The sequence below is a fragment of the Chelmon rostratus genome, chromosome 8 (assembly GCF_017976325.1).
Source record: "Chelmon rostratus isolate fCheRos1 chromosome 8, fCheRos1.pri, whole genome shotgun sequence".
Taxonomy (NCBI): Eukaryota; Metazoa; Chordata; class Actinopteri; order Chaetodontiformes; family Chaetodontidae; genus Chelmon; species Chelmon rostratus.
The window spans coordinates 19,156,719-19,182,770 of NC_055665.1; the positions used below are offsets into that span (position 1 = coordinate 19,156,719).

At 39.6% G+C, this 26,052-nt stretch overlaps 1 protein-coding gene across 2 annotated transcripts in view; it reads left to right on the top strand.

The window, feature by feature from the left end:
• The window catches only part of ulk4 (unc-51 like kinase 4), a 79,340-nt gene that overhangs the window by 12,609 nt on the left and 40,679 nt on the right, over positions 1 to 26,052 (top strand). Inside the window, exons 17-21 of one of the 2 annotated variants that reach the window (XM_041942652.1) lie at positions 1,192 to 1,299; positions 6,526 to 6,609; positions 19,302 to 19,463; positions 20,009 to 20,194; positions 21,774 to 21,901. In XM_041942652.1, the coding sequence (XP_041798586.1) occupies positions 1,192 to 1,299; positions 6,526 to 6,609; positions 19,302 to 19,463; positions 20,009 to 20,194; positions 21,774 to 21,901 (668 nt within the window). The remainder of the gene's footprint in view (positions 1 to 1,191; positions 1,300 to 6,525; positions 6,610 to 19,301; positions 19,464 to 20,008; positions 20,195 to 21,773; positions 21,902 to 26,052) is intronic. The other variant, XM_041942653.1, reaches the window with a different exon arrangement.

The following is a 26,052-nucleotide window of genomic DNA, read 5'->3' on the forward strand; positions in this document are numbered from 1 at the left end:
AGTCAAACTGAGACACATTCTACTTGCTAAAGACCAAACTGAAGGCAAAAAGGTCCTGAGCCAAGGAAAAAGTGCAGATGGCCTCAGCACAGGTCTGGCAGATAATCATTAAAAATCTGCTGATGTCTTTGGTTCATATATTTCATGCGAGCATTTATTACGAAGTTTATTTATATAATTTAGAATTTCTTTAATCAAGTGTTCTCATTTCTCATCTCTTCTTCTCTCATCTCTTTTGCAAGACGGACCTGAATATAACACATAGAAAGAAAACCAAACATAGTCAGACAAAACAAGAGGACAAATGCATACAACATAACCAGACAGAACAAAGTAAAAAGAATTTAGCCTAACTAGATTCAAAGTTAAAGTTTAGAATTGACCAGTGGGATGAGACATTCAATTTTTCAAATCCTCTGCAATGTGTTCCATCTATAAGCATCGTAGTGGAGGGCAGTATTCCCAAGTTCAGTATTTACCGGAGGGGTAACTCAAGTTAAACAGGCCTGAGATCTGGTCTGGTTTATTTTGCATGAGAATTTTATGAATCGAAATTATAGGATGTTGTTCTATCCTTGGTGGTGAGGACCAGCCCACTTTTTCATGTAGTACACACTAATGAGTACAATATGTGTGTACTGTGATGAAATGCAAAGCACAATGATAACTGCATAAAGCTATAGGATATCTCCAACACAGACATGATGGATGACTGTTCAATGATTTTCCTGTCCTCAAGACAGAAGCATGTTTATTCAGATGTAAGAAACCAGTTTATATTAAGTTTCTTTGCCAGTTGCTCTGTCTGCTGTTTAAAAGTAAGACTGCCGTCCAGCCAAGCTGGGATTGTTGGTTCTTGAGAATAAAACACATTTTGTCTTGATCTTGATATCTTGAACTTATGCAAAGATGTTTGAAGAAAGTTAAAGGCAGATTATTATCATATATTTTCAACCACATATGAATGATGAATTTTAAGTAGTTTATCTCAATTTTTCCAATTTAGCCAAGTCCTGTGATATTCTGAGACTTCACTTTTGTGAAATGATAACAGCTACTTGAAACACGTAAATGTTTTTCCTTTCCAATTTCCACTTCTAGGGCATGTTTTGTTGTTACTTATTCATTTGATTTTGCAGCAAAAACAGAAGTGCTGATGAAACTACATCTCCCTCTCTCCTCTCTTTCCAGGCTGTGTCCACACTAACAGACCTGTTGAGAGACAACCTCAGGAATAGTAAAATAAAGCAGTTCCTGCTGCCACCACTTGGGGAGTTCCTGTACCTCATCGCCTCTCAGGTAGAGTCTGCATGACCGCAGCCAACATGAAGAGACAGATATACAGAGAGAGAGAGAGAGATACTGTAGTAGATTGATCTGAAGGAAACAGACACTGTATAAGACAGAAATGGGTGCACATGCGATCTTGCCTGCATACACACAAAAGATATATATTGCAGTAGTTCCATATCTGACAAGTGTAATCTTTTTTCCCGTTTTAAAGGTTATTTTCTGGTATTTTTTCTTTTATTTGACAGGTCAAAACTGACTGGGCAGCATTTAGATTTTTCTTTTATTTGGTTTATGACTTTAGTTGAAAGGTCAAAAAAAAATCAGAAAAATGCAGAGATATGAAGACAACAAAGAAAACCACTAATGCTATTGCTGTGAACATATAAATGTGAGATCATTTCCTAACAAAATGAGCACCTCCCCACAGTTTTAGAACGACTGCACTTTATGACTTTATTTACTTTTGAATAGTAATATAATATATGCTAGTTTGAAGCATTGATGAAAAATCAAAGAGGATCCAACTACTCGCATTGAGAGAATGTGAATACTTTTCTCGTGTCTGTAGCAATCATTCACTAACTCTCTTTGGGAATGCATTTTTTACTGTTTGACTTCTTATTTTTTCAAATCAGAGTATTAAATTTGTGGTATTGTAAGTCACTTGAATGGTCCACACTAGAATAGATCAATGGTGAAATGCAGCTGGGCCTCTCAGAGACTGCTGATTTCAATCAAACATTTTGACGTAGTCGGCATGTAGTGAGTCAGGGTGGTGAATTAAACCTCAGTCAAGTGCTCTCAGTATTGCTGAGGCTCACTATGATATTCTAAACCTGCTAATGAAAAAGGCTAATCAGAAAAGCTATTTAAATTCATCGATTGATTCATATTTTTGCATTCTGTGAGAAAAACAATGAATAGTGATCCACTTGTGGCTCATATTGCTGATAAATCACAACCTCAAACAATAGTATGCTGGCAAACTGTGAAGTTGCTCACCTCTAGTTTGCCCTGCAAATAATGTGCTTTGTAACTTACAACACTTAACACACTTAAAACAAACAAGCCCATAACATTGTGTTTATGTATTGATATGCACCTAACACTTTCAGGATGCCTCCAAGAGTTGGCTTTTTAAAAAAAGTGAAAATTATCTTTCAGAGAAAAGTTTCTCTTCTGTAATTAATGTGGAATGACTGTTTTCATTCGATTAATGAGTCCAGGTGAGCCAAGCACAACACTGACGTCAGATGCAACAAAGATCAAGAGACATTTTCTTCTTACTTCAGGAAGAAATGCCAATCTTGAGCGAAATGAATGAAGCTGAGTGCTATGTCATTAGGTAATAGAGTATAAATTTGCATGCAGACTAAATTGAATTGAAAGCGAATTGACCCCTAGCCCTGAAAATTACGAGAGAAAGAGTGGAGGAGGCCTCGTTTGACATCATTAGAAGAGGTGATCCCAATTTATTTCTGGTTAACCTCAATCTAGCCAGGCAAGTTGATTAAGTCTAAGATTTTTGTTTATACAACTGATGGATAACCTTCGAAAATCAATCACCCTGCCTGATTACACTTATTACCCTCCTGAAGCCATGGAAAATCTCATCAGTGTCTAGTAGAAGCTCTTAATATACTGACTTTTCAGCTCCTGGAAGAGCTAGTGTTTTTCCATTGTTGCCCCTGTGTTCTTAATGAAATGATTATATGATTCCTGTACTTTTCTTAGAGATCAGGGTCAGTTGTTAAACAGCACCTTAAAAGTGTAACCTTTATGGGGTTTGTGACTGTAACGAAAATATAAAAAGCTAAATTAAATAGTTTAGTTCTTCCAGCACTAAAATATTTATCATGATATTTAGTTCGAGCACAATGGGGGTGGTATTGTTTTCAATGTCGCAAAAGTTTTAGGGTGATGAAGTTTGCTTGATTTGAGTGACTCCACAATTTACAGGGTTCCTGTCCAGTATGGCAAAGTATGGAACTGGATTTTAGTCATTTCCATTTCCTGTTTCCAGGTGGATAAGTATGGAAAAACATTTGTGTCTCCAGACTATTGACCGTATTCTGTTTCCTAAACTATAAGATTCAGAATTTCTTGAAATAAATTGATCATACAAGCAGAGTATTTCTCATGCCGTTTGGGGTAGGGAGCCAATGCAGCCAAAATGTTTACCACTGTGTGAGAGAGCATGGGCCAGTTGTATGATGTTGTGGAAAGCAAGGCAAGAAGTATAGTGTGTGACTGAACGCACACTCCTACACAGAGCCACCTCTATGTCTGTACGTCACAGCCTGCAGAACAAAAACACCATTCTTATTTTCAGGTGATTATACACTAATGAAAACATACCTATGAATATTATATGAATTTCTGCCAGTAGATCCCCCTAAATCCTACACGCTGGACCTTTAACAGAATTAAAATGTGTGAAGCAAAAGTTGTACATATAATCCCCTTACAGTCCAGTTCACTGTTCACACTCTTTTTCGGGATTCAGAGCAGAATTGTAATTTATATTATAAATATAACTAAATGTGGTTTGTAGAGCAGCAACGGTAATGTTTACAACAGCAACATCACTAAATAAGCTCAATAATATCTCGCTGGAAACTCGCTGGCCAAGGCTTCCAGTATGGGCATTCATTTTAATTTACCAATTGCTAGGAGATACAGTCTCACTCTCAAGAAGGACCTGATAAAGCTTGGTGGTCACAGGGGGGCCACAGGGGATATTTGGTGGCCACGTATTAACTTGTTGATGAAGCATGATTAATGTTGAACCCTGTTTACATAATTAACATCTAGCTGTTTGTACTCTGGAATTGGAATTTTGGAATTGAAAAATTGTAGGAACCTTGAATTTAGTGAATGAAGCATTACCAGAGATGTAATATAATTCAAAATTTACCTTGGTAGCATTGGTAGCTGCTGTGAACCATAAAATATATTTGTACCTCATGAGGAAAGACAAAGCAGCATTATTTTTGCTTAAAGGCAATCCAGAAGTTCTGGCCTCTCCTTTCTCTCCCTGCTGCAGAGAACAAGAAGGCTAAACAACTGTAATGATTTGCTCTTAGGTCTGTCCAAAAAGTCTTATATGATTATGACTTGTACAGGAAGCTGTAACTGAAGCACAGAAGCGCTCACTTTATTTGTGTTGTACGTCCCTGTGCTGGCTGTTATTTTTAGAGTGGATTGTAAAAGATGCTTTACTTGTTTAGAGATATTTTCATGGACTTGCCTCTTGCTGTATTGTTGATATGCTGCCAAAATATGTCCCTGGTAGAGCTCAAAGAACCACAGACTGATATGCAGTGCTATGAATGGCTTCTTGTACCGGTTGCTTTTTGTGATGGCAGTGGTTTGCTGTTGTACCTTCCAGGTTTGTGTTTTTTAGGTTATTTCTTAACTTATGAGTGGCAGAAAATTTTATTTTTAGGTCTGGCTCTATCTTCAAGATGAGAGAGTGCTTAGAACAGGTTTCTTATGTGAAGCGATGGAGGTGATTCGGTAGAGGTTAGTAGTGCCTTCTTTTTGGAAGGCTACCTGCATGTTGTCTTTGGACAGAGGACTGGATTTTAAAAATCTCCAGCTGTTGTGTTTTCCAGTCGATGACAATGATTAGCACAACTTCTGGCTGTGTGGGTTCCTCTCAGACTATCCCTTATTTAAGTTTTGACTTGAGAATTTGATATTTCTCCTGCAGCGATATTCAAGGAATTGATAGCTCTAAAAACCCAGCAGTTATTTGATTTATACTGAGTCTTTTAAGAGTCCCCTGGGGGACTGGCAGGTTGGCTGTCTGGTCGGTTTTCAGTGTCAATGATCAGCTGCATTGCTGCCTCTAATCTCAAGGTTAGATATAGCTTACAAACTGGACAAACACCACAGACAGCCTGAACTTTTATTGGACTTTGGACTGATAGTTTCAAGGTTGAATTAAAAAGTTATCAGACTATTCCCATATGATGACCACAGTTGGGTATGGCAAAATGTTTCCTGAAATAGTGCATGACCACAAATGACAGCAAAATGTTTGCTGAAAACATTAAGGGTTACACCAATAAAGTTCTTTGAGGCATTATTTGCACCAGATGATGTTGAAACCCACCACTGAATACAATAATACACAATAATATTCTTTTAACAGCATTAGCGGTCGCTAATATTGTCACAGTTCTGATGAAAATCCGCAACACGGGATGTGAACTCCTCCTGACAGGTGGAATCACTTTGCCTGTTTAATAGCAGCAGAAACTGTTTTATTTGAGGAATATGGAATGGCCCTTTAAGTGTCCCCTGGTAAAATCACATGCTTTGCTCCTCTCTTCTTCTGCAGCACCAGTCAATGACAACGATTAGCTATAGCCTCCAGTGCTGTCTTTATCCTCAAGGTTAGATATAGCCTAGAGCCTAGCACAGTAGCAATGGAATGGGCCATTGTTCCATGAAAGGACAAAAAATATTGGTTGAAATAATCACAATTTTGTGGAATATAAGACTGGTGTGACATTACATATAGTGTGTTTTGTCAGGAAAGGTAGTGCTCATATTCATCATGATCAGATGAATAATTTACCAATCAATCAACAAAAAACTTTTCTCAGTTTCATGTGATCGTAAATTCAGTATCTTTGGGGGTTTTGTACTGTTTGTACTGTATTTGCTGGCATTTTATAAATTAAATTATTAATTAAGAGTAATTGAGTGATGAATTGATACTGAAAATACTTTGCAGACTTTTGCAGTCCTGTAAATTTTTAATTATAACTTTTCAGGAGTATGGTTAAGTTTAAATTCTACTCTTTTTTTCTACCTCTTGTCATGTAAAAATTAGAGTGAGATGATCGAGTACACAAACAAGCCAAACCTAAAGGAAACATTATATATAATGCTCACACATACTATGTGTCTGAGTAAAATCAATATTTTTAAGAAAAAAAATCTGCTGAATTTGAATAGTTATGAAGACATGTTCACACACAGACACGGTAACCAAGTAATCAAGATGTCATGGCTCCTCTTGCTCCCTTCTCCCCTCCCCAACTTGGCCCTTTCTTGCCCTTTTCCTCACTCTTCTCTACTCGCATCTCCTCCACGTTATCTCTTTGCCTTTCTCTCACTCCCACTCTACTCCTCCACTGCCCCCGCCCCCCCATCCGTACCCCCTCCTCCTCCCTCCTCTCACCCTCTCTCCCTGTCTTTTCTATGTCTCTCTATCAGGAGGAGAAGAGAGGCTCCCCAGAGGGACTGTGGTTCGTTCCCGCTGCCGCCTACACTGGCTTAATGAGGAGCCTGCGGGAAGGGGTGAGTATCTCTGTGTATGTCTGCGTGTGTCTGTTTTTGTGTCTGTGCCTGTGTAGCTGTGACTAAGTCTCTCTCACTATGTGTGCCTGCGAGTGTGTGTGTGTGTGTGTGTGTGTGTGTGCGCACAAGTGTGTGTGGCAGGGGATCCCTGTGAACAGTAATGATGAGGCAGCTGTGGGGGCCTAAAGCGTTGTTTGCCAGCTGCAAGTCAAGGGCATGCAGAGCAGTCACACACACAAGCGTGCACACACACTCTTACCTGCATCAAACACAACCCTTTACTGCTCAGCAGCCTGACCTCAGCAGCAATTAGGACCCTCCAGACACATACATACAGTAGATGGAGCAGAAACACAAGCAGAAATCTAGATGGCTCTTTCCTTTTTCCCGGCTTTCTCGCTTTCTTTTTCTTTTCTTTTCTCCTCTTCTCCTCTTTTTCTATTTATTAATGCTTCCTTACAAAAAATTATAAATTCTGACTTTCTTTGGTATAATTGCTTAACAAAATTACACAGTTCCAGTGATAATTTGGCCTAAAATGTGTAGAACTACATATGTAATGTATCAATGTTAGTAATAAACTCATGATTAGAGAATGAGTTGTATTTTGGTTTGGCCTCTGCTTCTTAACTTCAGCAATAAGTGCTTAGTGTTTCCTCTTTAATTCATTGTAGACATGGTAAGGTTTTAACATTGCAACTCAACTCATTGCAAATCAACTTGTGTAACAGCTGAGCGCTTCCAGATCACATCATAAGATATTATAGTTTTGTTCCTATATGGTGGGCTATTGCTGCTGAATAAGGATAGATATTGCTGGGTGGGGAGACTGATAAATACTGTACAGGCAGAGGAAGAGGAGGTGGATGGATGCTGTTTTGTCTCTCTGAGGTAGAAGGGGTCTTACTGTGGTGGCCCAATATAGCAGAATGAATATAGATGAAACTGGTTTGCACAGTTGTCAGCTAGTACCTACTGTTGCTTCATTACCACTGGGAGTGTAGCAGAGGGGTAGATGAACAGAGGAGGGGTGTGTGTGACAGGAGCAGGGAGAGAGGTTGAGGGGAGGAGAGAGGAGGTTGACTTATTTATCATTATTGAGCTGTGAGAGTAGGCTGACGGAAACACACACACACCCACACACACACTCACTCACTCACACACGCACACACAGCCTTAGGGACCAGACACTCATCCCCAGACCCAGCCTGCCTCCCTCTCCCCTTCCTCTCTCCACCCTCTCTCTGTTTCTACCTCTTCCTGACTGGCTGTTTTTCCCATGGATGCACAAGTATATTTGCTATTATATTACAGAGATGTCTAAATAGCGTGACTTTGTCTCATGGGCATTACATTTCCTGGAGCTAACAAGGTAGTCGCACTTATTGTACTTCGTTGTACTCCATGCCTAGGTCAGTTTCAGGGCGTGGTCACACCAGCACTGATCACAAACAGTTGAATTCAATGCATTGCAATGGAAATGCTGCTATCATTGGATTTGCTTCCAGAGACAAATGGCGTGTTGTTTTTTTACACAATTATGACTGGAGTTGATGATGCAATATGTCTCCTGAATAACGAGTGTTGCTGTAACTTATCATCCAATTTGGCGACCTGCAACTCAGCAGGATATTTTGGCTGGCTAGTGCAAGCATGTTCCATGCTAGCTAGCATGTTAGTGTTTAGCTCCCCAGCTACAGTTCCTCAAGCACTTGTCCTGCAGCTAGTCACTTATTTCACCGCCCATTTCACAAGGACGTGTGAATGAATTTCTCTTTGCCACTTTCGCCTCTCACTCATTAGACAACAGCTGTGATGAGCCTCCCACAGAGCAACTAATGCATTCTGCTTCCTTTTGCTTTCCCCTGCCCCCTGATAATTAGCTATGTGAACAAAATAGGGGAAAATGAAACTTGACAATGGAATTTGTGTAGAATTTCAGTGCCCCTCAAGCAACAACAGTGCAGAAATGCTATGTATATGATTGAGGTAATTTAGAAACAGTTGCCATTGCATGGTTTGTCCACCACTAGGAGATCACTAACAAGTTTATTTTCAATGGTAATACCGTACAAATGTAATACCTGCGCCTTATTTGCAGCTCGTTTTTATCTGCTAGCTTATGTTGGCTCCAGATCTTCAGCTCTCGGGAGAGTGTGCTGCTGAGACAGACAGGTCAAACAAAGTTAGTTTTCTCCTCATTTGTCTGTCTGAAAAATGCCATTTTAGTGTCAGACTTGTGAAAAATGGCTCAAATATTCACATCAGTGGCTATGGGGCGAAAGAATCATATATACATTTATATGCTCACACTCACTTCACAGTCACTTTTACTATGGCCACAAGGGGTTGCCGTAAATATAGACTGTAATAACCTGCTTGCAATGTCAACCTATACAGCATTTTTTGGGGGAGAACAGTCTGAAAGTGTAATTCTTTGGAACAGCTTCAAAAATGCATAAGCATCAGTACTAAAGACAAGCAAATTGTGGTTACTACTTTTTTCAAAGTGTTAATAGTTTTGGAAATGAGCAAACTTACATAGAGTATTGTATAAAACATTGAGAACCAGCAGGAAAGCACATTCTAATTATTGACAGCCTGCTTTAATGAACAGTTGCTACTTATTGGGTATATTGCAGGTATTTGACCAGAACATCCTTACTTCGACTCTACGTTGTTATTAAGTCCATGTTGTATTAAATATTTTTTAAAAATGTTTAATGACCACTAATGACCAGACCAGTGGAATAGAATATTTTCACTGATCTATAAAAATGTAACAGCATTTAACAAATTCACACCCAAATTTTTACTCACATATGAAGAGAAATGCTTGCAATGCAGAGGGCAGCTGCTGTACAGGAGAGCAGCGCTGCAACACTAGCAGGCTGTGGTAGACTTACCATGTAAAGTTCAGTAGAGATATAGTTGGATTTTGTCTGACCTCAGAATTTAACATTTTTAAGCACTATATTAAATACCGGCTATATAAAGCTATGTAAATCTCTAGAAACTCAAACATTCTAGGATAGTACAGCTGTGTTTTTACACTAAAAACTAAAAAAAATGTTTTTACACTAAAAACAAACAAACAAAAAAAAAAAGATAAAAAAGCTCAGTTTTCACTGATTAACTTTCTGTCTCCAAACTCATGTCAGTATCTGGATTGTTTGCTGCCTCTTCCGTCTCCTTCATCATCTTCCTCACTTGTCCTCTTCCTGGATCCTCCAGGCAGGAGATCTTCTGTCTCCACTGGCTGGTTGACTTCTATGTGAACTTGAGGCTCAACAGCAGCCTCTTTGACTTGAACTTCATCACTGTTGTCAAGATTGTCATCAACAATGTCAATGTTGTCATCATTGTCACCCCTGAGCTCCTGTTCGTTCCTAATTGGACTCAGCAAAGCCATGCCTTCATTCTCCAGTCCACTCATAATGATGGACTGCAGCCAGAGAGCCACTTCAGGGTCAAGTCGCTCATCATGTGCAATAGCTTGCATTACATCAAGGTGCTGGAGAAATCCTGCCCCTGCAAGATCATTTAGACAATTATGTAACCATTGCCATTTATATGATATGAAAAGCACCCACACACTGTGATTTGTTCAATGTTCATTTATTGAAAAGTGTTGCTTAGTTTGGAGTGTGTGGATGCTCTTCATATCTTTACACGATGTGTCTCCAACCCCTCCAACAAGCTTTTATTTGGTGAGCAGTAATCTTTATATTTACCAATTGTAAAATTCAACAAGAAGTCAGTATTTAACTGTTTTCTTTAAATAGCTTTTACAGAGACATGTGTTGTGACGCCTTGTTAGATTGCATATCAGATATGTGAAACGGGGAGTCAGCATCAGTGTTAGCATGAATGTGGGGTCTGTCTCCTCTGTCCATTGCAACTGATAAGAAACAACCACTTAGGAATAGTTTGCCTCCATAAAAAACTTGGAGTGATGCTCCAGTGCAAGGGCGTTGGTGAATAATGGGTCACTGGCATGAGTTCCTAGTACACCTCTATGATAGGAGCAACAACATTATTGTCACTGTGAGTATCCTGCTATAAAAAGTCACAGTGTTATTTGTCAGATTGAGGCATTTTTTTAACTTATTTTTTAAATAGCACTGTACTGGTTAATCACGTGTACCATATATTAAAATCAACCTTTGCTGGCAATGACTCTAAGTTGATCAATGCACAGTAGCCATTGATCAGGGGCATTACTCCTTAGAACTAGTATAAGTAATATGTTATGATAAATAAAATACTACACATTCAGTCCTCGTTTCACTGTTCTGTGTCAGAATCTATTCACATATATTCTCTGTCTCTCAAATATCAAATAAGATACTTTTGGACCACAAATTAGTATTTTTCAATAATTAAATATAGTTTATAATCATAGCTACTGTCCAGAGTCATTGAAATTGTATTGGCATGGCAGGAATACGATTAAATGCAGGTCTACAGCCACAACAACGCAGTCAGTCTGTAAGGACAGTCCACTGCTGGAACTTGAAAAAGCAGTTGTAAATCTTTTATAATTATGAGAAATAAATATTAACAAGTCATTTCAAACTGACAACATGGTTACAACAAATGCATAATATGACATTTTGTCACAAACTGAATATCCTGTGTAGAATGAAATAATTGACTGAAAACTTATTTTTCACTTTATTTGGAAATGAGGCAAAAAAGTGGTCGAGCCAGTGGGAAGAGTGCACAGGAGGGACTCAGGCTGTGATCTGCCTGGATAATCCAGCCATGGGCTTTACAGAGTTTAACATCTGGTCGGAAAGACAGCAGAGATAGAGTTGCTCATCCCTAACAGCAAGAGAAGACAACAGACAGACAGACAGACATATAGGAATAAACAAAGATTTAGGGTTTTTTTTTTTCAAGTTATGTCAAACAGGTCGACAAATAGCATAAGGCTGCTCATACTGCCAGTCCCATTGAGAACCAACACCCCAATGTATACACCTACACAACCTTTATCTTTTCAGCTCAACTCTTTTAATGTTTTTATTTGCTGGTCCAACAAAAGAAAGCAATGTCAATGTCATAAACAGTGTATTTATACTGGAGTCACTTGCTTCAAGGTTAAGAGTATATTGTGTGTATTAATGTGATTTTGAAGGCATTTTGCTTGTGGTCTTTTAGATCAGAGGGATGCATTGAGGAGAGCAAGCAAACAACAGTCTTAGGGAAGAGGCATCAGTCAGAACACTATCAAGAAAAGCTTGCTCCAAAAGGTGAAAGAATGAGTGGACAGATGGGGAGGTGAAGAAGGGTTATGGATGAGGTAACATGTACAATTTGTATGGCAGCTACAGTAAGTTGAAAGTCAAGCAAATCAATTATCCATTGAATAAACAATAATAGCTGGAGCACACAGCTATACTGCTGTGTGTTATTTGTAGGGAAACAACGATATACAGTATGTAGTATATCCAAAAGAGGAAACGGTAAAGTGCACCTGCGGATGATGATACATACATGGATGTATGCCGCTCTGGAAGCCAGTTGGATGAGTGTGGAGTTGTGAGCTGAAGAACCAAAACAGTGAGCTAAAAAGAGCTGAAATGCTCTTGTTTATTGACAGCTGTCTGTAGTTTTGTCACAACAGCAGCACTTTTCACACGCCACATGTTCATTTCATCCATTTTTAATTGAAAAATATTGATTGGTGCAGCTTTAGATAAATTATTTGAGCTAGTTAACAGCCCTCCAAAGAGAAGTCGCATGTTGGATGGGGCCATTTACTTTAAGATTCAGACACACTGATTGGCTGTTGTTTTCATTTTACCTTGAGCTGAAAACTTAATTTGTTTAGTGCTACACAGTATAGGAGCTGTGAAGTTGGTAGCAGTTTGCCTTGCTGATCACTTCAAATCACTTCAAACAAACATGATCTTTGAACTACTCTCGGCTGTTCACCAAAAAACCCATATTGTCTGATTAATGACCAGCTGTATCCTTATTGCTTAATGCTTAATGTAAATCGAGTGCCACACAGTGCTTATTGCATGACAGTGTTGAGATACAGCACCAAGACCCTGTCTAATGCGCTCCAGGCAGTGTGGTTTTGATGCGTTTCCTGACGCCCTGGATCACCCCAGCCCCCTTCGCTGCTGTTGAGGGTTTTCCTGATTTACAAGTAAAGCACTGGAGAGAGGGATAGAGATCGTTGTACCAGAAGAAGGGGTCGACTGGGAGGCCGCAGAGCCAGAGTGAGCATGGTGGTTTTAGCAATGGAGAGGGGGATAGTGGGGGATGGTGGGGAGAGACAGAGAGGAAGAGAGAAAAGGATCAGTGTAGTGGGAGCGGGAGAAGAGATGGCAGGGAGTCAGAGAGAGAAAGAGAGTTGTACTTGGAGAGGGGGAGTGGATGGCATGGAGTGAAAGGCAGGTTTCCAGGCCAGACTTGAGCTGCAGGAAATTATTTATGAGCCTGAACAAGATGATGCTTCTGCTGCCTATGATGAAAAATCTGTGTGTGTGTGTGTGTGTGTGTGTGTGTGTGTGTGTGTGTGTGTGTGCACGCACTCGCGCATGTGTGTGTGTTTGTGTGTGCGTGAGTGCGTGTGTGCACCAGAAATGATGTGTGAACAGTATTACAGTGATAGAAGCCAGGGGGCAGAAACCAGAAATCCCCCTTACATATACCCACACAATCACACACACACACAATCACACATACACGTACACACACACACGCACGCACACACACACACACACACACACACACACACACACACACACAGCAGCTGTGTCGAGCCTATTAATGATTTATCACTATCTTCCACAAAGGAGAGGAGAACAGAGGGGGACTCTCTAAGACAGTCATGGGTCCTAGCCTTGTGTCTCTAACATAAGATGACCACTCCACATGCAGGCACACACCCCAACACACACACCCACACACACACGGAGTGAAAGTCATTGTATAATATACCGTAATAGTATACAGTTACTGTGTTGTATTGATTGGAAGATTTTTTAAAAACAAGAGTGCCACTTTCCTGTACACACAGGAGAAGTGTACTGACTCATAACACTGTGTGCCTGTCTGTCCACCTGCCTGTTTCTCCCCTTTTTCCTTTGACAATAGCTTGTCCTTTTTCCTATATGACATTGTCTTTCCGGACTGTCTTTTGTCTCTGTTTAGTCAGTATGCCTGTCCCTCTATACCTGTATGTCCATTCTTCATCTGTTTGTCTGCTTGTGTGCCTGTTAGTTTACATGCACTTGTGTGTCTGTCTGCTGCTCTGTCTTCTGTCCTGTTTGTGTATTTGCACCTCTACTTGTTGCTGCTTTCTTCTTTCTTGTCCACATGTCTCTCCCTCTTGCTTCACGACTCACTGTCTGCCTGTTAGCCTGCTAATCAGACACTCTGTCTCTCTCTCTCTTTGAGTGTGGCTATTAGTGATGTTAGATGTGCTGTGTGAGGCTGATAGATGGTGTCTGTGTCTCTGCCATAGGGGCTCATTCAAAACCAGGTGCACTGGCTTCTAAAGGACCTTAATTACACAGGGAAACCACATCAGACATGTGAACACACGCACTTGTGCAAACGCAGGCACACACACAAATCCTGCGTCAAGTCATGTGATGTAGTTTTTCTGATGTGTATCTCTTTCTACTTGAGACTCAGAGGCCAGGTGCAAACATGTTTGGATATGAAACTAATCTACTGATTGACACTTTAAGATAGGATTTTATTGTTCCATATCTGCGTAGCCTTTTAACTCTTTTCATCTATAAACAGAGGTTTTTCCAACTTTTTTTAGCCAGGGGTTCAAAGTGCATAAATCTTATCTGTCAGCCAGGCCTGAGCTACAGAATAAGGAAGATTTTTAATTTAACCCAGTTGCCACGAAGCCATTTGGTCCTGCTGAAGCCTGAGAAAAAAAGACGGAAATCCTGTTTAAACTGGATATAGCAGTAGGATAAAATAAATGGAACTTCATGTATTTTTTCCTGCAAGTGCCAAATTAAAATCCAGCAAACCTGAAAGAATATGTGTTTTGCCAGAGCATTATATCTGTCTTTAATGGTCTTAAATTAGGTTGAATACCTACTCAGAAATCATGGCTGAATGTTTGAAGTGAGGAAGTGTGAGAGTGGGTATGTCATTTAATTAGATCTGCCCATGACACCTCTGGAAGACTCAGTTTCACGCTCTAAATCTACCAAATGTTTGTCCCTTACTGATTTTTTAAAAATCTGTACTAGTCATTGAGGAGGCAATGTAGAGAAGCAGTTGAGTCCTTAAGATCTTCCTGATCTTGATAACTAAGATATGAATTGTCCAAAACTTTTTCTGCAACTCTATCAGGATGTCCTAATATTTTTCACATTTACTACACACTGAAATATTTATCGAGCATTTTTAGTTCAATTACTTAATTAATCAAGTCCTTTATTTAGATCATGAATCTGTTTTTTATAGTAGCATAGAAAGAAATTAAGTACATTGTTGTCTGAGTTCACAGAATCTGACTCTTGTTCCCCCACACTGTGGGAAACACAAGATGCTATCGAACTTATTCGTGCTACTATATCAACAAACTAACAGAGCACTCTGTGAGCATCAGAGAGTGAGTCTTGTGAAGTGAAGGTTGAGGAGACATGGTGCAGTGCAGTCACTCCAGTTGGCTATAAAATCATTCAGGCAGGTTTTGATTTGATTTAATTTAATTATTGATAAAGCAAGGCCTATACCCTCTGACATTTCCTCTAACTCAAACATGAAGTTGACGTTCTTGGTTGCAAGTGAAAAATCTTGACAAATATTGAATGGATTGCCATATTCAGTATCCCAAGAGGACGAATCTTAATTATTTGGTGACCCCCTACCTTTTCCTCTCATGCTACCGCCGAGCCAAAAATTCAGTTTGTCGAATACTTTACGTATGCTTATGTTTATGACCAAGTACCTGCAAATTTATTGCATTCCCATCAAGCTCAGCTGTTATTTGTTTTCAGTGTGAATGACCTATTAGACCTATTTACAACAGATATTTTGACTTTGTCATAGCAAGAAAAGCACTGGTCAACCAAAGTTTGGTAGCAATGCCTCAGTTCCTTTAAGGGATCCTGGAAGTGGCTCACCTCAGTGGAATGCAGTTGTTTTTGATGATATCAATTACACTTGTGTTTTTCTGCCATGACATGCCAAAGTATCTGCTGTGAAAAAGGTCTATTAGCATGTTTAGCTCGATTGCATGCTAGTACGTTCACCATCTCAGTTTGCCACTGTCATTGTCAGAGTATTAGCATGTTGACATTCATATTTTGCCAAGTACATTCTTACAGTGCACCTGATGTAGCTGTAGACTCTTAGTCTTCCTCTAAAACATTTGCTCAACAATTACCTAAACATGTTTATGTACAGTGCAGAGAAGGGGCGAGACAAAGAACTTCTTAACATGGTTGAATTTGGTCTGATGAATACAGACCAGCTCTCTAAGCAGTTGTGATATTGTGAGAAAAAATACTATATTCCTCTACTGATCCCCCTGCTTCTTCAATATGCTGTCAACCCCCACCTGGAACAGACTTCTACAAATCACACACAAGGCCACCAAGATCATTGACCTACCAACCCCCAACCTCCAAGACCTCAACAGCACAGCCACTGCACGCAGAGCACACGCCATATCACCAGACCCCAGTCACTGGGAATATAAGATCCAAATTGTAATATGCCTTGAGTTTGAGTGTTTGTACATGTAAAGTTTGAGAATGTGCAAGTGGTGGCTATATGTTGTTGGATCCATGTATGTATCTTCAGAGTTTGTATTCTTGAGCCTGTACGGAAAGTGGGAATAATTTTCCTTGCAAAGGACAAATAAATCTAAATCTAATCATCTAAATCTTAATCTATTATGTTATACAATCAAATTGTGATTGTACAATTTCAAATCTGTTTTGTAAAATTACAGAGCTCTCATCATTTACGTTCAAACTATGCAAAGTCTCGTGTGTAAAGAAAAAAGTCTTAGATGACCTTGGTTGCTAAGTTATTGGGAAAGCCATTGCAAAGATTTTATTTTAATTTCTTTAAACTTGACTTTCTGGAGATGTGAGGTTTAAGTAGGACACTGAGTAAAATATAATGATTGCATTTCTTGGATGAACTTGTTTCTCATACTGGGAGAAATCATAATGAGAATAACTTACTCTTTCCTCTGTCTCCTGCATTTCTCTGTCTGCATCATAATGATGGAGTTTCTTGCATGAGCTCACATATAAGGATCTCTCTCTCACTCTATCTCTCTCTCTGTTTCTCTTTCTTTCAGTCGCCCCCCCCCCCCCCCCCCTTTCTTTTTCTCTGTGTAGTTCCTGGCAGGGCTACAGTCTATTAAACACACAGACACTGGGTGCTCCCCCGTGGGCTCATTAGTGAGCTGGCCCGCACAGCCTGGGGAATGCTGGAACAGACCATTCTACTGGTTCCCGGAGGGGTGCCAGAGGATTCATTATGTTGTCGTGCTGCGTAGTCCCTTGGTGATGAATACACAATGTGATGTCCTATATTGGTTTAATAGATGGTTATTTAAGCTATCAGTTATGATTAGAGTTCCCATGTGGTTGAATGTGTCTTTCATTTCTATAAAATGTTAAATAACTGTGGATCACAGCCTGACCATTGATGCATTGTTAAATGTCAGAGGTACATCCCTGCCTCCATGAGTGATTTTTTTTTTTTTTTTTTCTAAATTCTAAAAGGTTCACTTTGTTTTGGACATGCAGTTTCAGCAGGGCAGTAGAGACATTATTTTGTTCTTCTTGCAAAAGTACATATGTTAATGTTCTTTCTGATGAACAGCAGCTTTAGTCAGTTTAAATTCTTGTCTATTTTAATACATTCATATGGTGGCAAGTTTTCATGGCAGTCGTGCTTCTAAATGTGTTTAAAAACTTTTCAAACCGTTCCTGCAGGAAAATCCACATCATCTGCATCTGCTGTCCATCCATATACTGATTGATTGGAGCCTTTTGAGGAGAGGGATAGCATGAAACGTTAGCAGTTAATTTAGCCATATTTTTCCAAAATTATGACTGTTTGAAGCATCCTGAGCAAACAGATGGGTCTGTTGTATATGACATGATTTAAAGCTGCAGTTTTCAGCCCCAGATGCAGTTGTATGTGAAGAAACAAACTAAAAACAGACAGTTTTCATGCTTGTAGGGAGTGAGTTTAATATTAGACAGTTTCAATTGAGTATCATTGGTATTGTTGGATTTTGTCTCTCATTTCTTAAATGTTGTGCATTACGTATGTACACAAATGTGTGGTCAGTCAGTGCAGTTGTGTGTGAAATGTGTACCAACTAAGTAGTATAATAATGTCATTATCTGTCACCTGCACCACCCCTCACAATTAATATGATAAATTGCCATAGTGAAATTAATGTTTCAGCTATTATTAGGAACCTTTACCACAAAGTACAGTTAACAGTTTTTTTTTTTATGAATGAATAGGCTCTATTGTATCTCATATCTAGGGAGAGTAGAGTCTAAATGATGTAACACAGTGAAACACAATAATAACCCGACAGAGGCAATCACTTCTGTTCTACTTCCTGCCTTTCTCCACAATGACTTTCCTGGAAAAACTCATTTCCTCAGCCACAGAGATTTCATTAGCCTGGCCCTATTGTATGAACACAAACAACTATTCTCTAGTGAGGCAAAGGTGTATGGGCACATAAAGTATACACATAATTATCCACGCACAAACACTTGCACACCAACTCATACACACTCACACATGCACACACAAGTGCACCCTCTCTCTCATTTGCATTGAGGTGATGGTGTTGAAAGCTGATCTAATTGTGTATTGTTCATTTCTGCCTTTTGATCTATGACATTTTCACGAGTTGAATTTGAGTTTGTAACTATACAATGAACCAGAAATCATTCAGAATTGCATTATATTTTATCCAGTAATTTTTTCCCCTGTACACAAAGCACTATGAAATACTCTACCGCTATTAGGATGCATGCAAACATGAAGGCTAATCTTTATATTAGTAGAAATCAAAGACATCCCCTCTTGGTTGTTCTAATGCTACGTATTTGTACTGGCCCTGTTGGTTAATGCAAGAAGCTTTTCAGCCAATGCTAGTACAACATTATGTTCTTTTGGTCTGTATTGTCTGATACATGTTGACTATGCAAAGGAGGGTCATTGGGGTCAGTGTCATAGTGTTGGTTTTTAATACTTTGGATTCTAGCTGCAAAATGTTTGACCAACTCATGGTCCTAAATCCTCTTGCAGAACAGTTCTTAAATGGACTCTAATAACATTTGTCTTAGGTCGGACCAGGACAACTAGACAGTCAATTTTCAAATAATTTGAATATTTTTTTCGGGCAAAAGTCGTCTGGACAGTGGTCTTGTGTGTCATATTGTTGTAGGTGTTATCAGTCATGTTTTTTACTTAATGGACTATACCATTACTATAGCCACCTGTATAACATTTACTGTGTTAGGAGATGTTCTTTGTTCTCTGCTATTAAGAAATGTTGATTGGTTTTGCCAGATATAGTTGTCAGTACCAACTTAAATTTATTATTTTTGTTAATTATGTGTACCTCTTAAAAATAAACTGATTGGCCATTGTTTCAAAGGGAATACAAATTATTAAAAAATGTTTGTGTGTGTGTCTCACAGGATGATAACATAGTTCATCACATGGCTGCAAAAGCCATAGAGAACATCTCCACCACTGTCTCTGGCCCCTCCCACCACCTGGTTACCACAGAGATGGGTTCTGCCCTGTGGTACCTATTCACTCACTCCACCGTGGAGGCTGTCAGAGTTACTGCCATCTCTGTAAGTTCTTATGCATGAAACACACGTTCATACATGTGACTGTGTGTACAGATACGTACTTATGCACCTATTAACATTGTGTGGAACCAACAAACACAAACAGACATCAAACATGCATAGAGACAGCCAAAACATGGTGATTAACTCAGGTACTTGACATTGAAAAGACAAGCTGTTGACACAAATTAGGAAAAAATGTTTTTGAAGTTTTTAATGGAAACTCAAGGTAAAAGCAGGCAAAGATGCCTGACTGAACTTTTTGAACTGCTTGTATTTTGTGATTGCTGGTGAAAAATTGTTATAAATTTTGCCTCTCCTGACTGACCTTTAATAATGAAAATTATGACCTTCTAATGTGAAATGACAACAAATTACTTGAGATATTTGGTGGGTAAAGTCTGGAAACTTTTTAAGGCACTAACTACTTAACAACAGGACTTCAGGTGCAACATTATATTACATGGGAATGGGAACCCAACCCGTGAATGATATCCATTACCTTGGTGTGTACATGTATGTTTATTTGTTTTTCTCTATGTCTCCAGTCCCTTTCAAGGCTAACCAGGGTCACTCCTGCAGTCTTCTTGGCAGTGATTGACACCTGTGGCCCTGCGGCAGTCTTAGAGGGCGTTGGTGGAACAGGGGCAAGGGTCCAGCAGCACCTACTCACAGCTATGGCTACTGCCCTACTCACCTCACGCATCCAAACACACCGCATCACACAGAACAGGGTAAGTGTTCCTATGCACACTTGCATAGGAATGTAAGAACATATTGGAGAATGTCAAACACAACTACAGAGAGAAACCCAGACACAAACAACCATATAATTTTACTGTTACATTTTACTGATACAGAGCAGTTCTACAGGACATTTAGACATTCACTACTGGATATGGTTTGATTTTTAGAGTTTGCGAAGGAAAGTCACCAACAGGGAGGGTTTTACACAGGTGCTGAGGGATGAAAACACAAAAACATGAGGAACAGATGAAACTAGCTACAAATTCTCTAAATCTTTATTTGTGCTTCCTCTCGCTCTCTCTCTCTCTCTCTCTCTCTCAGCCTGTCTCTCTTTCTTTCTTCCATACAGTTCATGAACTGATGCTGAACTGTGCAAGAACTAATTTGCTAATTTGTCAGGAATTGCTTATTTAATTTTTCATAAGACAGCCGATCTAGTGTGAATGCAAAGTGCTAATCTCGGTAAGGCAGAAGGGCTAAAATTGATTTGAAGGTTTTTAAGTTGGAGTCTGGCATTGGTAATTGACTCTGAACTGAATGTATTTGCATTGAGCATTTCCAATTTAACACCAGAATACAAACTTAGTACTTCAACTCTGCTCTAATTACACACTGATATGCATTCACCCTCCTTCTCTATCCTCTCTCTCTCCCCTGGCACAAAGACAGACAGTCCAAGAGTTTGTTTACACAGAACTCTGTCTGTTAGAGTGTGTGTTTGTTTAATGTGGGTGAGAAAGTGACTGTGTGTGTGTGTGTGCACGTGCGTGCGCATGTGTGTATATATGTGTGCACACATATTTTTGTGTGCATGTGTGTGTCTGCACGCATGCACATACGCTAATTTGTCGAGTGTGTCAGTATCTGGGCTAATTGGCTGAATGAACGTGCTGCAGCCTTCTACATCAGCAAAGCATTATGGGTAGTGGGGAGGGACTTATCAGCAAGGCACACACTACTACTGGGCTTTGAAATTAATTAACTTGGTGTGTCGCTCCATAAACACACATGCATGCACATTCTCTCTCTCTCACACACACACACACACACACACACACACACACAGTCAGAAGTGTATAGTGTTGGTGATAATGATAATGGTAATGAATGTTGGCCAGTCACAAATTTTTCCAACTCGTTACCGCAGCTGTGTTTATGCTGAGTGAATGGATGTCTAAGGTAGCTGTAGGCATACACATTTATGCATGTGTCTGCGCAATGCCCATATTGTATGATAATGTGGAGTCGCAGAAAGCAGAATCAAAAAAGAAGGAAAATGTTAAATTGAATCATTTATTATTTGAATACATTATATGGATACATTGGAGTAATATATGTTGATACGATTATTTGCAGTATGCAAACATATTTTCTCTTCAACCTCTGAATCAGCCTACCTAGTTGGGCTGTTACCACGTAAACATTTAGGTGATACTTTGCAATGTGAAAACACTTGCATTTGAATTGCAAAGTATTCGATCTTGGACTGTGCACCAGCAGAAAGATTCACAGCCGGAAAGTCAGCAAGACTTTCGCTTTATTCATTTGTGTGTTTGTGTCTTGTAGGATCTGGTGTTGAAGGTGCTGCGCTGTCTAGAGAGTCCATCCACAGTAACGCGAGCCAAAGCATTATTACTTCTGCTGCTGCTAATACAGGACAACACACACACACTGCTTTACTGCTGTCAACACAGGTAAATACACACTCACTCACACCCACTTACACGAACACAATGGTGTGCACTCACACACATAGACAAGGCCTCTCCCTCAGTAATACTAAATTAAAACGTCTTCCTAGTCAGATTATTATGCCTACATTTGTTTTATCTGACTAAATGAGCAACAACTAGAAAGTGGCTAACATTTTGTCACTTACTGTTACCAAGTATGGTATGAAAAGAGACCCATACAGTATGTCTAATGGATATTCGAAGGTCTTCATAAACAGCTTTTAGCATACCCCCTGCAGCCTCCTCCTACTACGACTGTACTGAGGTCTCAGTCTCAGTCTGTCAGACCACTGGCTAATTAGTTTCTCTGGAATGTAGTTGCCTGTGTCCACACATAGACTGAACTGTCAGAGAACAAACAAGTAGCATTTGTGAATGCTATTTCAGGGTGGGATTCCCCTTTAATTATTTAACTGTAGCGTTCAGAGTGTGTTCTCTCACCTAGCTACACTATAGCTAAAACTACCGTAAATTCCCTCTTCAGCATAAAGTGTGATGGGGCAAATCCAAAATTGTGCTCCATGTTTTTGTGATATTCATTTAAAAGAAATTGGTACTTGTACTAACTACCATATCAGTTACTTTACATAGTTGATTTGTGTGTATTATACGGTGTTCCAGCCAAGCAGCCCTGTTGGTCCAAGAGTCATTTCATGTGGCTAGCGTGTTTTATTGATTGCTGGGGAGGGAAGATGGCTCAGTCCTGTTGGTTTAAGAGCTTTTCATTTTGACCATGCAGTGTCAGTGCAGTGTAGCCCACTCTAAGACTACTTCCTCAGTATTTTAGTAAATCTGAAAATACTGACTGTGAAAGTGACTTGTATCAATACGTTTCAGATTGTTTGAGAGTTATAGACAATAGACAGCTCCTTAATATGGGCAGAGAAAAAGTTAATTCTCACATTTAATTGACTCGTTATTTGTTGTGTGGACATGTTATGCAATATACTGAGTTAAAGAGTTATTAGATCATTAAACCAACACATCTGAGCATGCATGATTCTGTGGAGTGATTTAGCTTGAAGCAGAGGTTTCACATTCTGATACAAGAACTCAGATTTCTTTTCATACTCTGCGTAACCTTTGCATTAACTAGCACAGCAGCTGTGGGAATGATAGCAGAAATGTATGTACCCTGGCTATTCAGTTTGTGCTGCTGTATTACTGAAACTTCAAATGGTTCATTAGCTGGTTGTCCTGTGTTTCACCCTACACTAACTTGCAGCTGTGAATGTGCATAGCCCACATGATCAGATGCATATGCATGTATATATACAGCCAGTTCCCCTGGTAATTTCTGTCCAGTTGGTATTTCAGTTTGAAAAAGATGGCCTAGATTACTGACATATGGATCCTTATGACTGTCTCTCTCCTTGCTGTCTCTTCTCTCTCTATCTCTATCTCTCTGTTTCTCTCTTTTTTCTTTCTCTCTCTCATTCTGAGTCTCTTTTTCTTTCTCAGCTATTGCTCTCTGACATGTTCCACATGTCAACTGCCAGATTAGCGTTTCCATAAAACAGTATAGGTATGATTAGTTAGGCATGCCGCCACAACCAATTATTTACATTCCTTTCTAATTATTTTACTCACCAAAATGATGTGCCAATCTGAATACACCACTTAATTACCTTTGAGGGAAATAACCACAAAACCTCTCCTTGGCATCTGCTGAGGAGCTCAGTCATTAAATGTTTAAATAGTTTTTACAGTATTATACAGTTTGAATTATAAGCTGTGTTCCAATTCCATCATACATAACAGCCCTAAATGGATTTGAGTCTGTAATGGGTTCATACTTAAAATATGACAAAAGTAAATGTCCTCAAAGGTGTCATTGTGCATAACAAATTCACTTGCTTTTTGAGTGTGACATTGATGAACACTCATGTCCCAAAATGCAGTGCACAACTGAAAAGAGGAAACGATAAAAACAAACTGGTTGTGGACAGATTTAGGAATATCTATGTCACTTTTTGAAACATTTTATTTCCGAATTTTAAACTGGCAGTAGCATTCCAAAGGTGCAGTCTGTCAGCATATTCATTTCTGTTACGCTTGCTTCCTTAACACTGAACCATAAAGAATAGAGAGTAGCAGTAGTCGTAGATACCATATACAAATCAAAGTATGTCTACGTCCTATAGAACAGGGAGAGAGATAGTCTGCATTAGGAAATGGCTATGAAGCAGCATGATTACCTCATTTAGGATCTTTTTGATTTGGCCATTCTCTCTGACATTATAGCCCTACATCAGAGCATCATATGCTTGATCCCTTGTTATGATGGCTCTGCTTTCTAATGATTAGATATGAGAATAACTAAATTCCTGAAAGTCCCAACACAACCTCCTTTTACACCTGACTCCAAAACAGAATGGCGGTGTTTTTGTTTCTCACTCTCTTCAGCTCTTTTTCCTTGCCTGTCTGTCTCTCTCTCCCTCTCACTCCCATTCTTTCTATCTCTCTCCTCTCACTCGCTCTCCCTCTGTTCACTGTGTTAGAGCTGTCAGAGTTGACCTGCCTGTCTCTCTCCCACTGAGCACTCTGCATGATTCAACCACACACACAGACACACGTCTTTCCCGCAGTCCTGCTCTCACCCAGGCACGTTGTGTTTAATTAGCTCCTCAGTGGCGTGAAAATGTGTGTGTGTGTGTGCGCGCGTGTGTGTTTTTGTCTGTATGAGATAAACTTACGCAGGCCTCACTGAGGAAGTGTCAAGATTGCCATTGGGAGTGGAGTGTGATGGCTTTCAACAGAGGCAGTCACACACACACACAGAGCAGGCCACGTGTAGGTCAGTTGTGTGTGAATACTTCGTGAGTCTCCCACAGTGACTGACAGAGAGGTGGCAAGTTTGTCTCTCTTTATTTAGCAATTGGGGAAAAATGGCTGCAAGACTAACAGAGGAACACACAGGCAGAAGTCTAGCAGGGAGACAAATAGGTAGACAGACTGCAAGCAGGCATAGAGCTGGTTAGAGATTCAGACAGGCAAATAGGCACTCAGACAGACATACATGTACAGTAAATGGGAAAATATACTAAAGGGCCCTAAAGAGGTCATACAATATTTTTGACTTTAGTGTTACTGAAGATAGATTTATGCATGAACCAAATGTAAACCAAAGGGTCAACCAAAATTCAAACACATGGTCATGAACTTACTATCACTCTTACTTTGATTAACAGGCACAGGCTAGAACATCAGCTGCTTAATCTTACTCGTCTAATAGTGTTAATGAATCACAAAGTTGTTTTCATATCACACATACAGTAGTTAAACTACTCGGTAGGAATACTTGAGTTACCCTTGACTCGTTACGTTACTGCTGCACATGTCCTCTGCCAAGTGTACAGTTTAAATCTGTCCCACTATTCGTTTGTTGCATACCACCTCCTCTGTTGTAACACTTAGTGGACCTGCCATCTCTCACAGTGCAGTCCTGATTGTTGTGAAAATGTGAGCTGAAAATAAACTTGGACTGTGTTCCTGGTTTTTCAAAAGCTGATTTTGAGGATGTGCAGTATGATGCTGAATTTACTGGTTTTACTCAGTGTCCTTTAAAGTAGTAAATTGAAATTATTCATGCAGCAGACCCTCATGGAACTGGAACTTCTTTTTGTGTTTGTTTTCATTGTGCTTTGTCATTGTTGATTCTGTCACTGACTTTATTATCTATGAGGTGCTATTAAGGTATTTCGGGAGTAATTGTTTTCATACCTGAGGGTCTAATGTTGGTGGCACCAACAAGGCTTTGCTTTGCCCAAATCCCAAACCAATCATAGAAAAATCAAGCAGTTGCTATTAGAACTCTCCTGAAATGAACTCGACGCCTAATATGCTAACGGTAGCTGTGTCAGATTTCATATAACTGTAAACCAAGGCTGCTAATTTTTATGCAGCAATATGAGGAAAAATACTGAATTAGTAATCCCCCACTGCCCCTGCACCAATGCCACTCTAAAGCTTGCTGTAGAATCAATATTTGTTAACTAATATGACCTATCTGAATCTCTCTGCATGTATCTGCATTCATGCTGTTTGTGCTTTTGTGTGCTTGTGCACACACGTGTGGGCGTGTTTGTGTGGCAGTAATGAATATCAGTTAG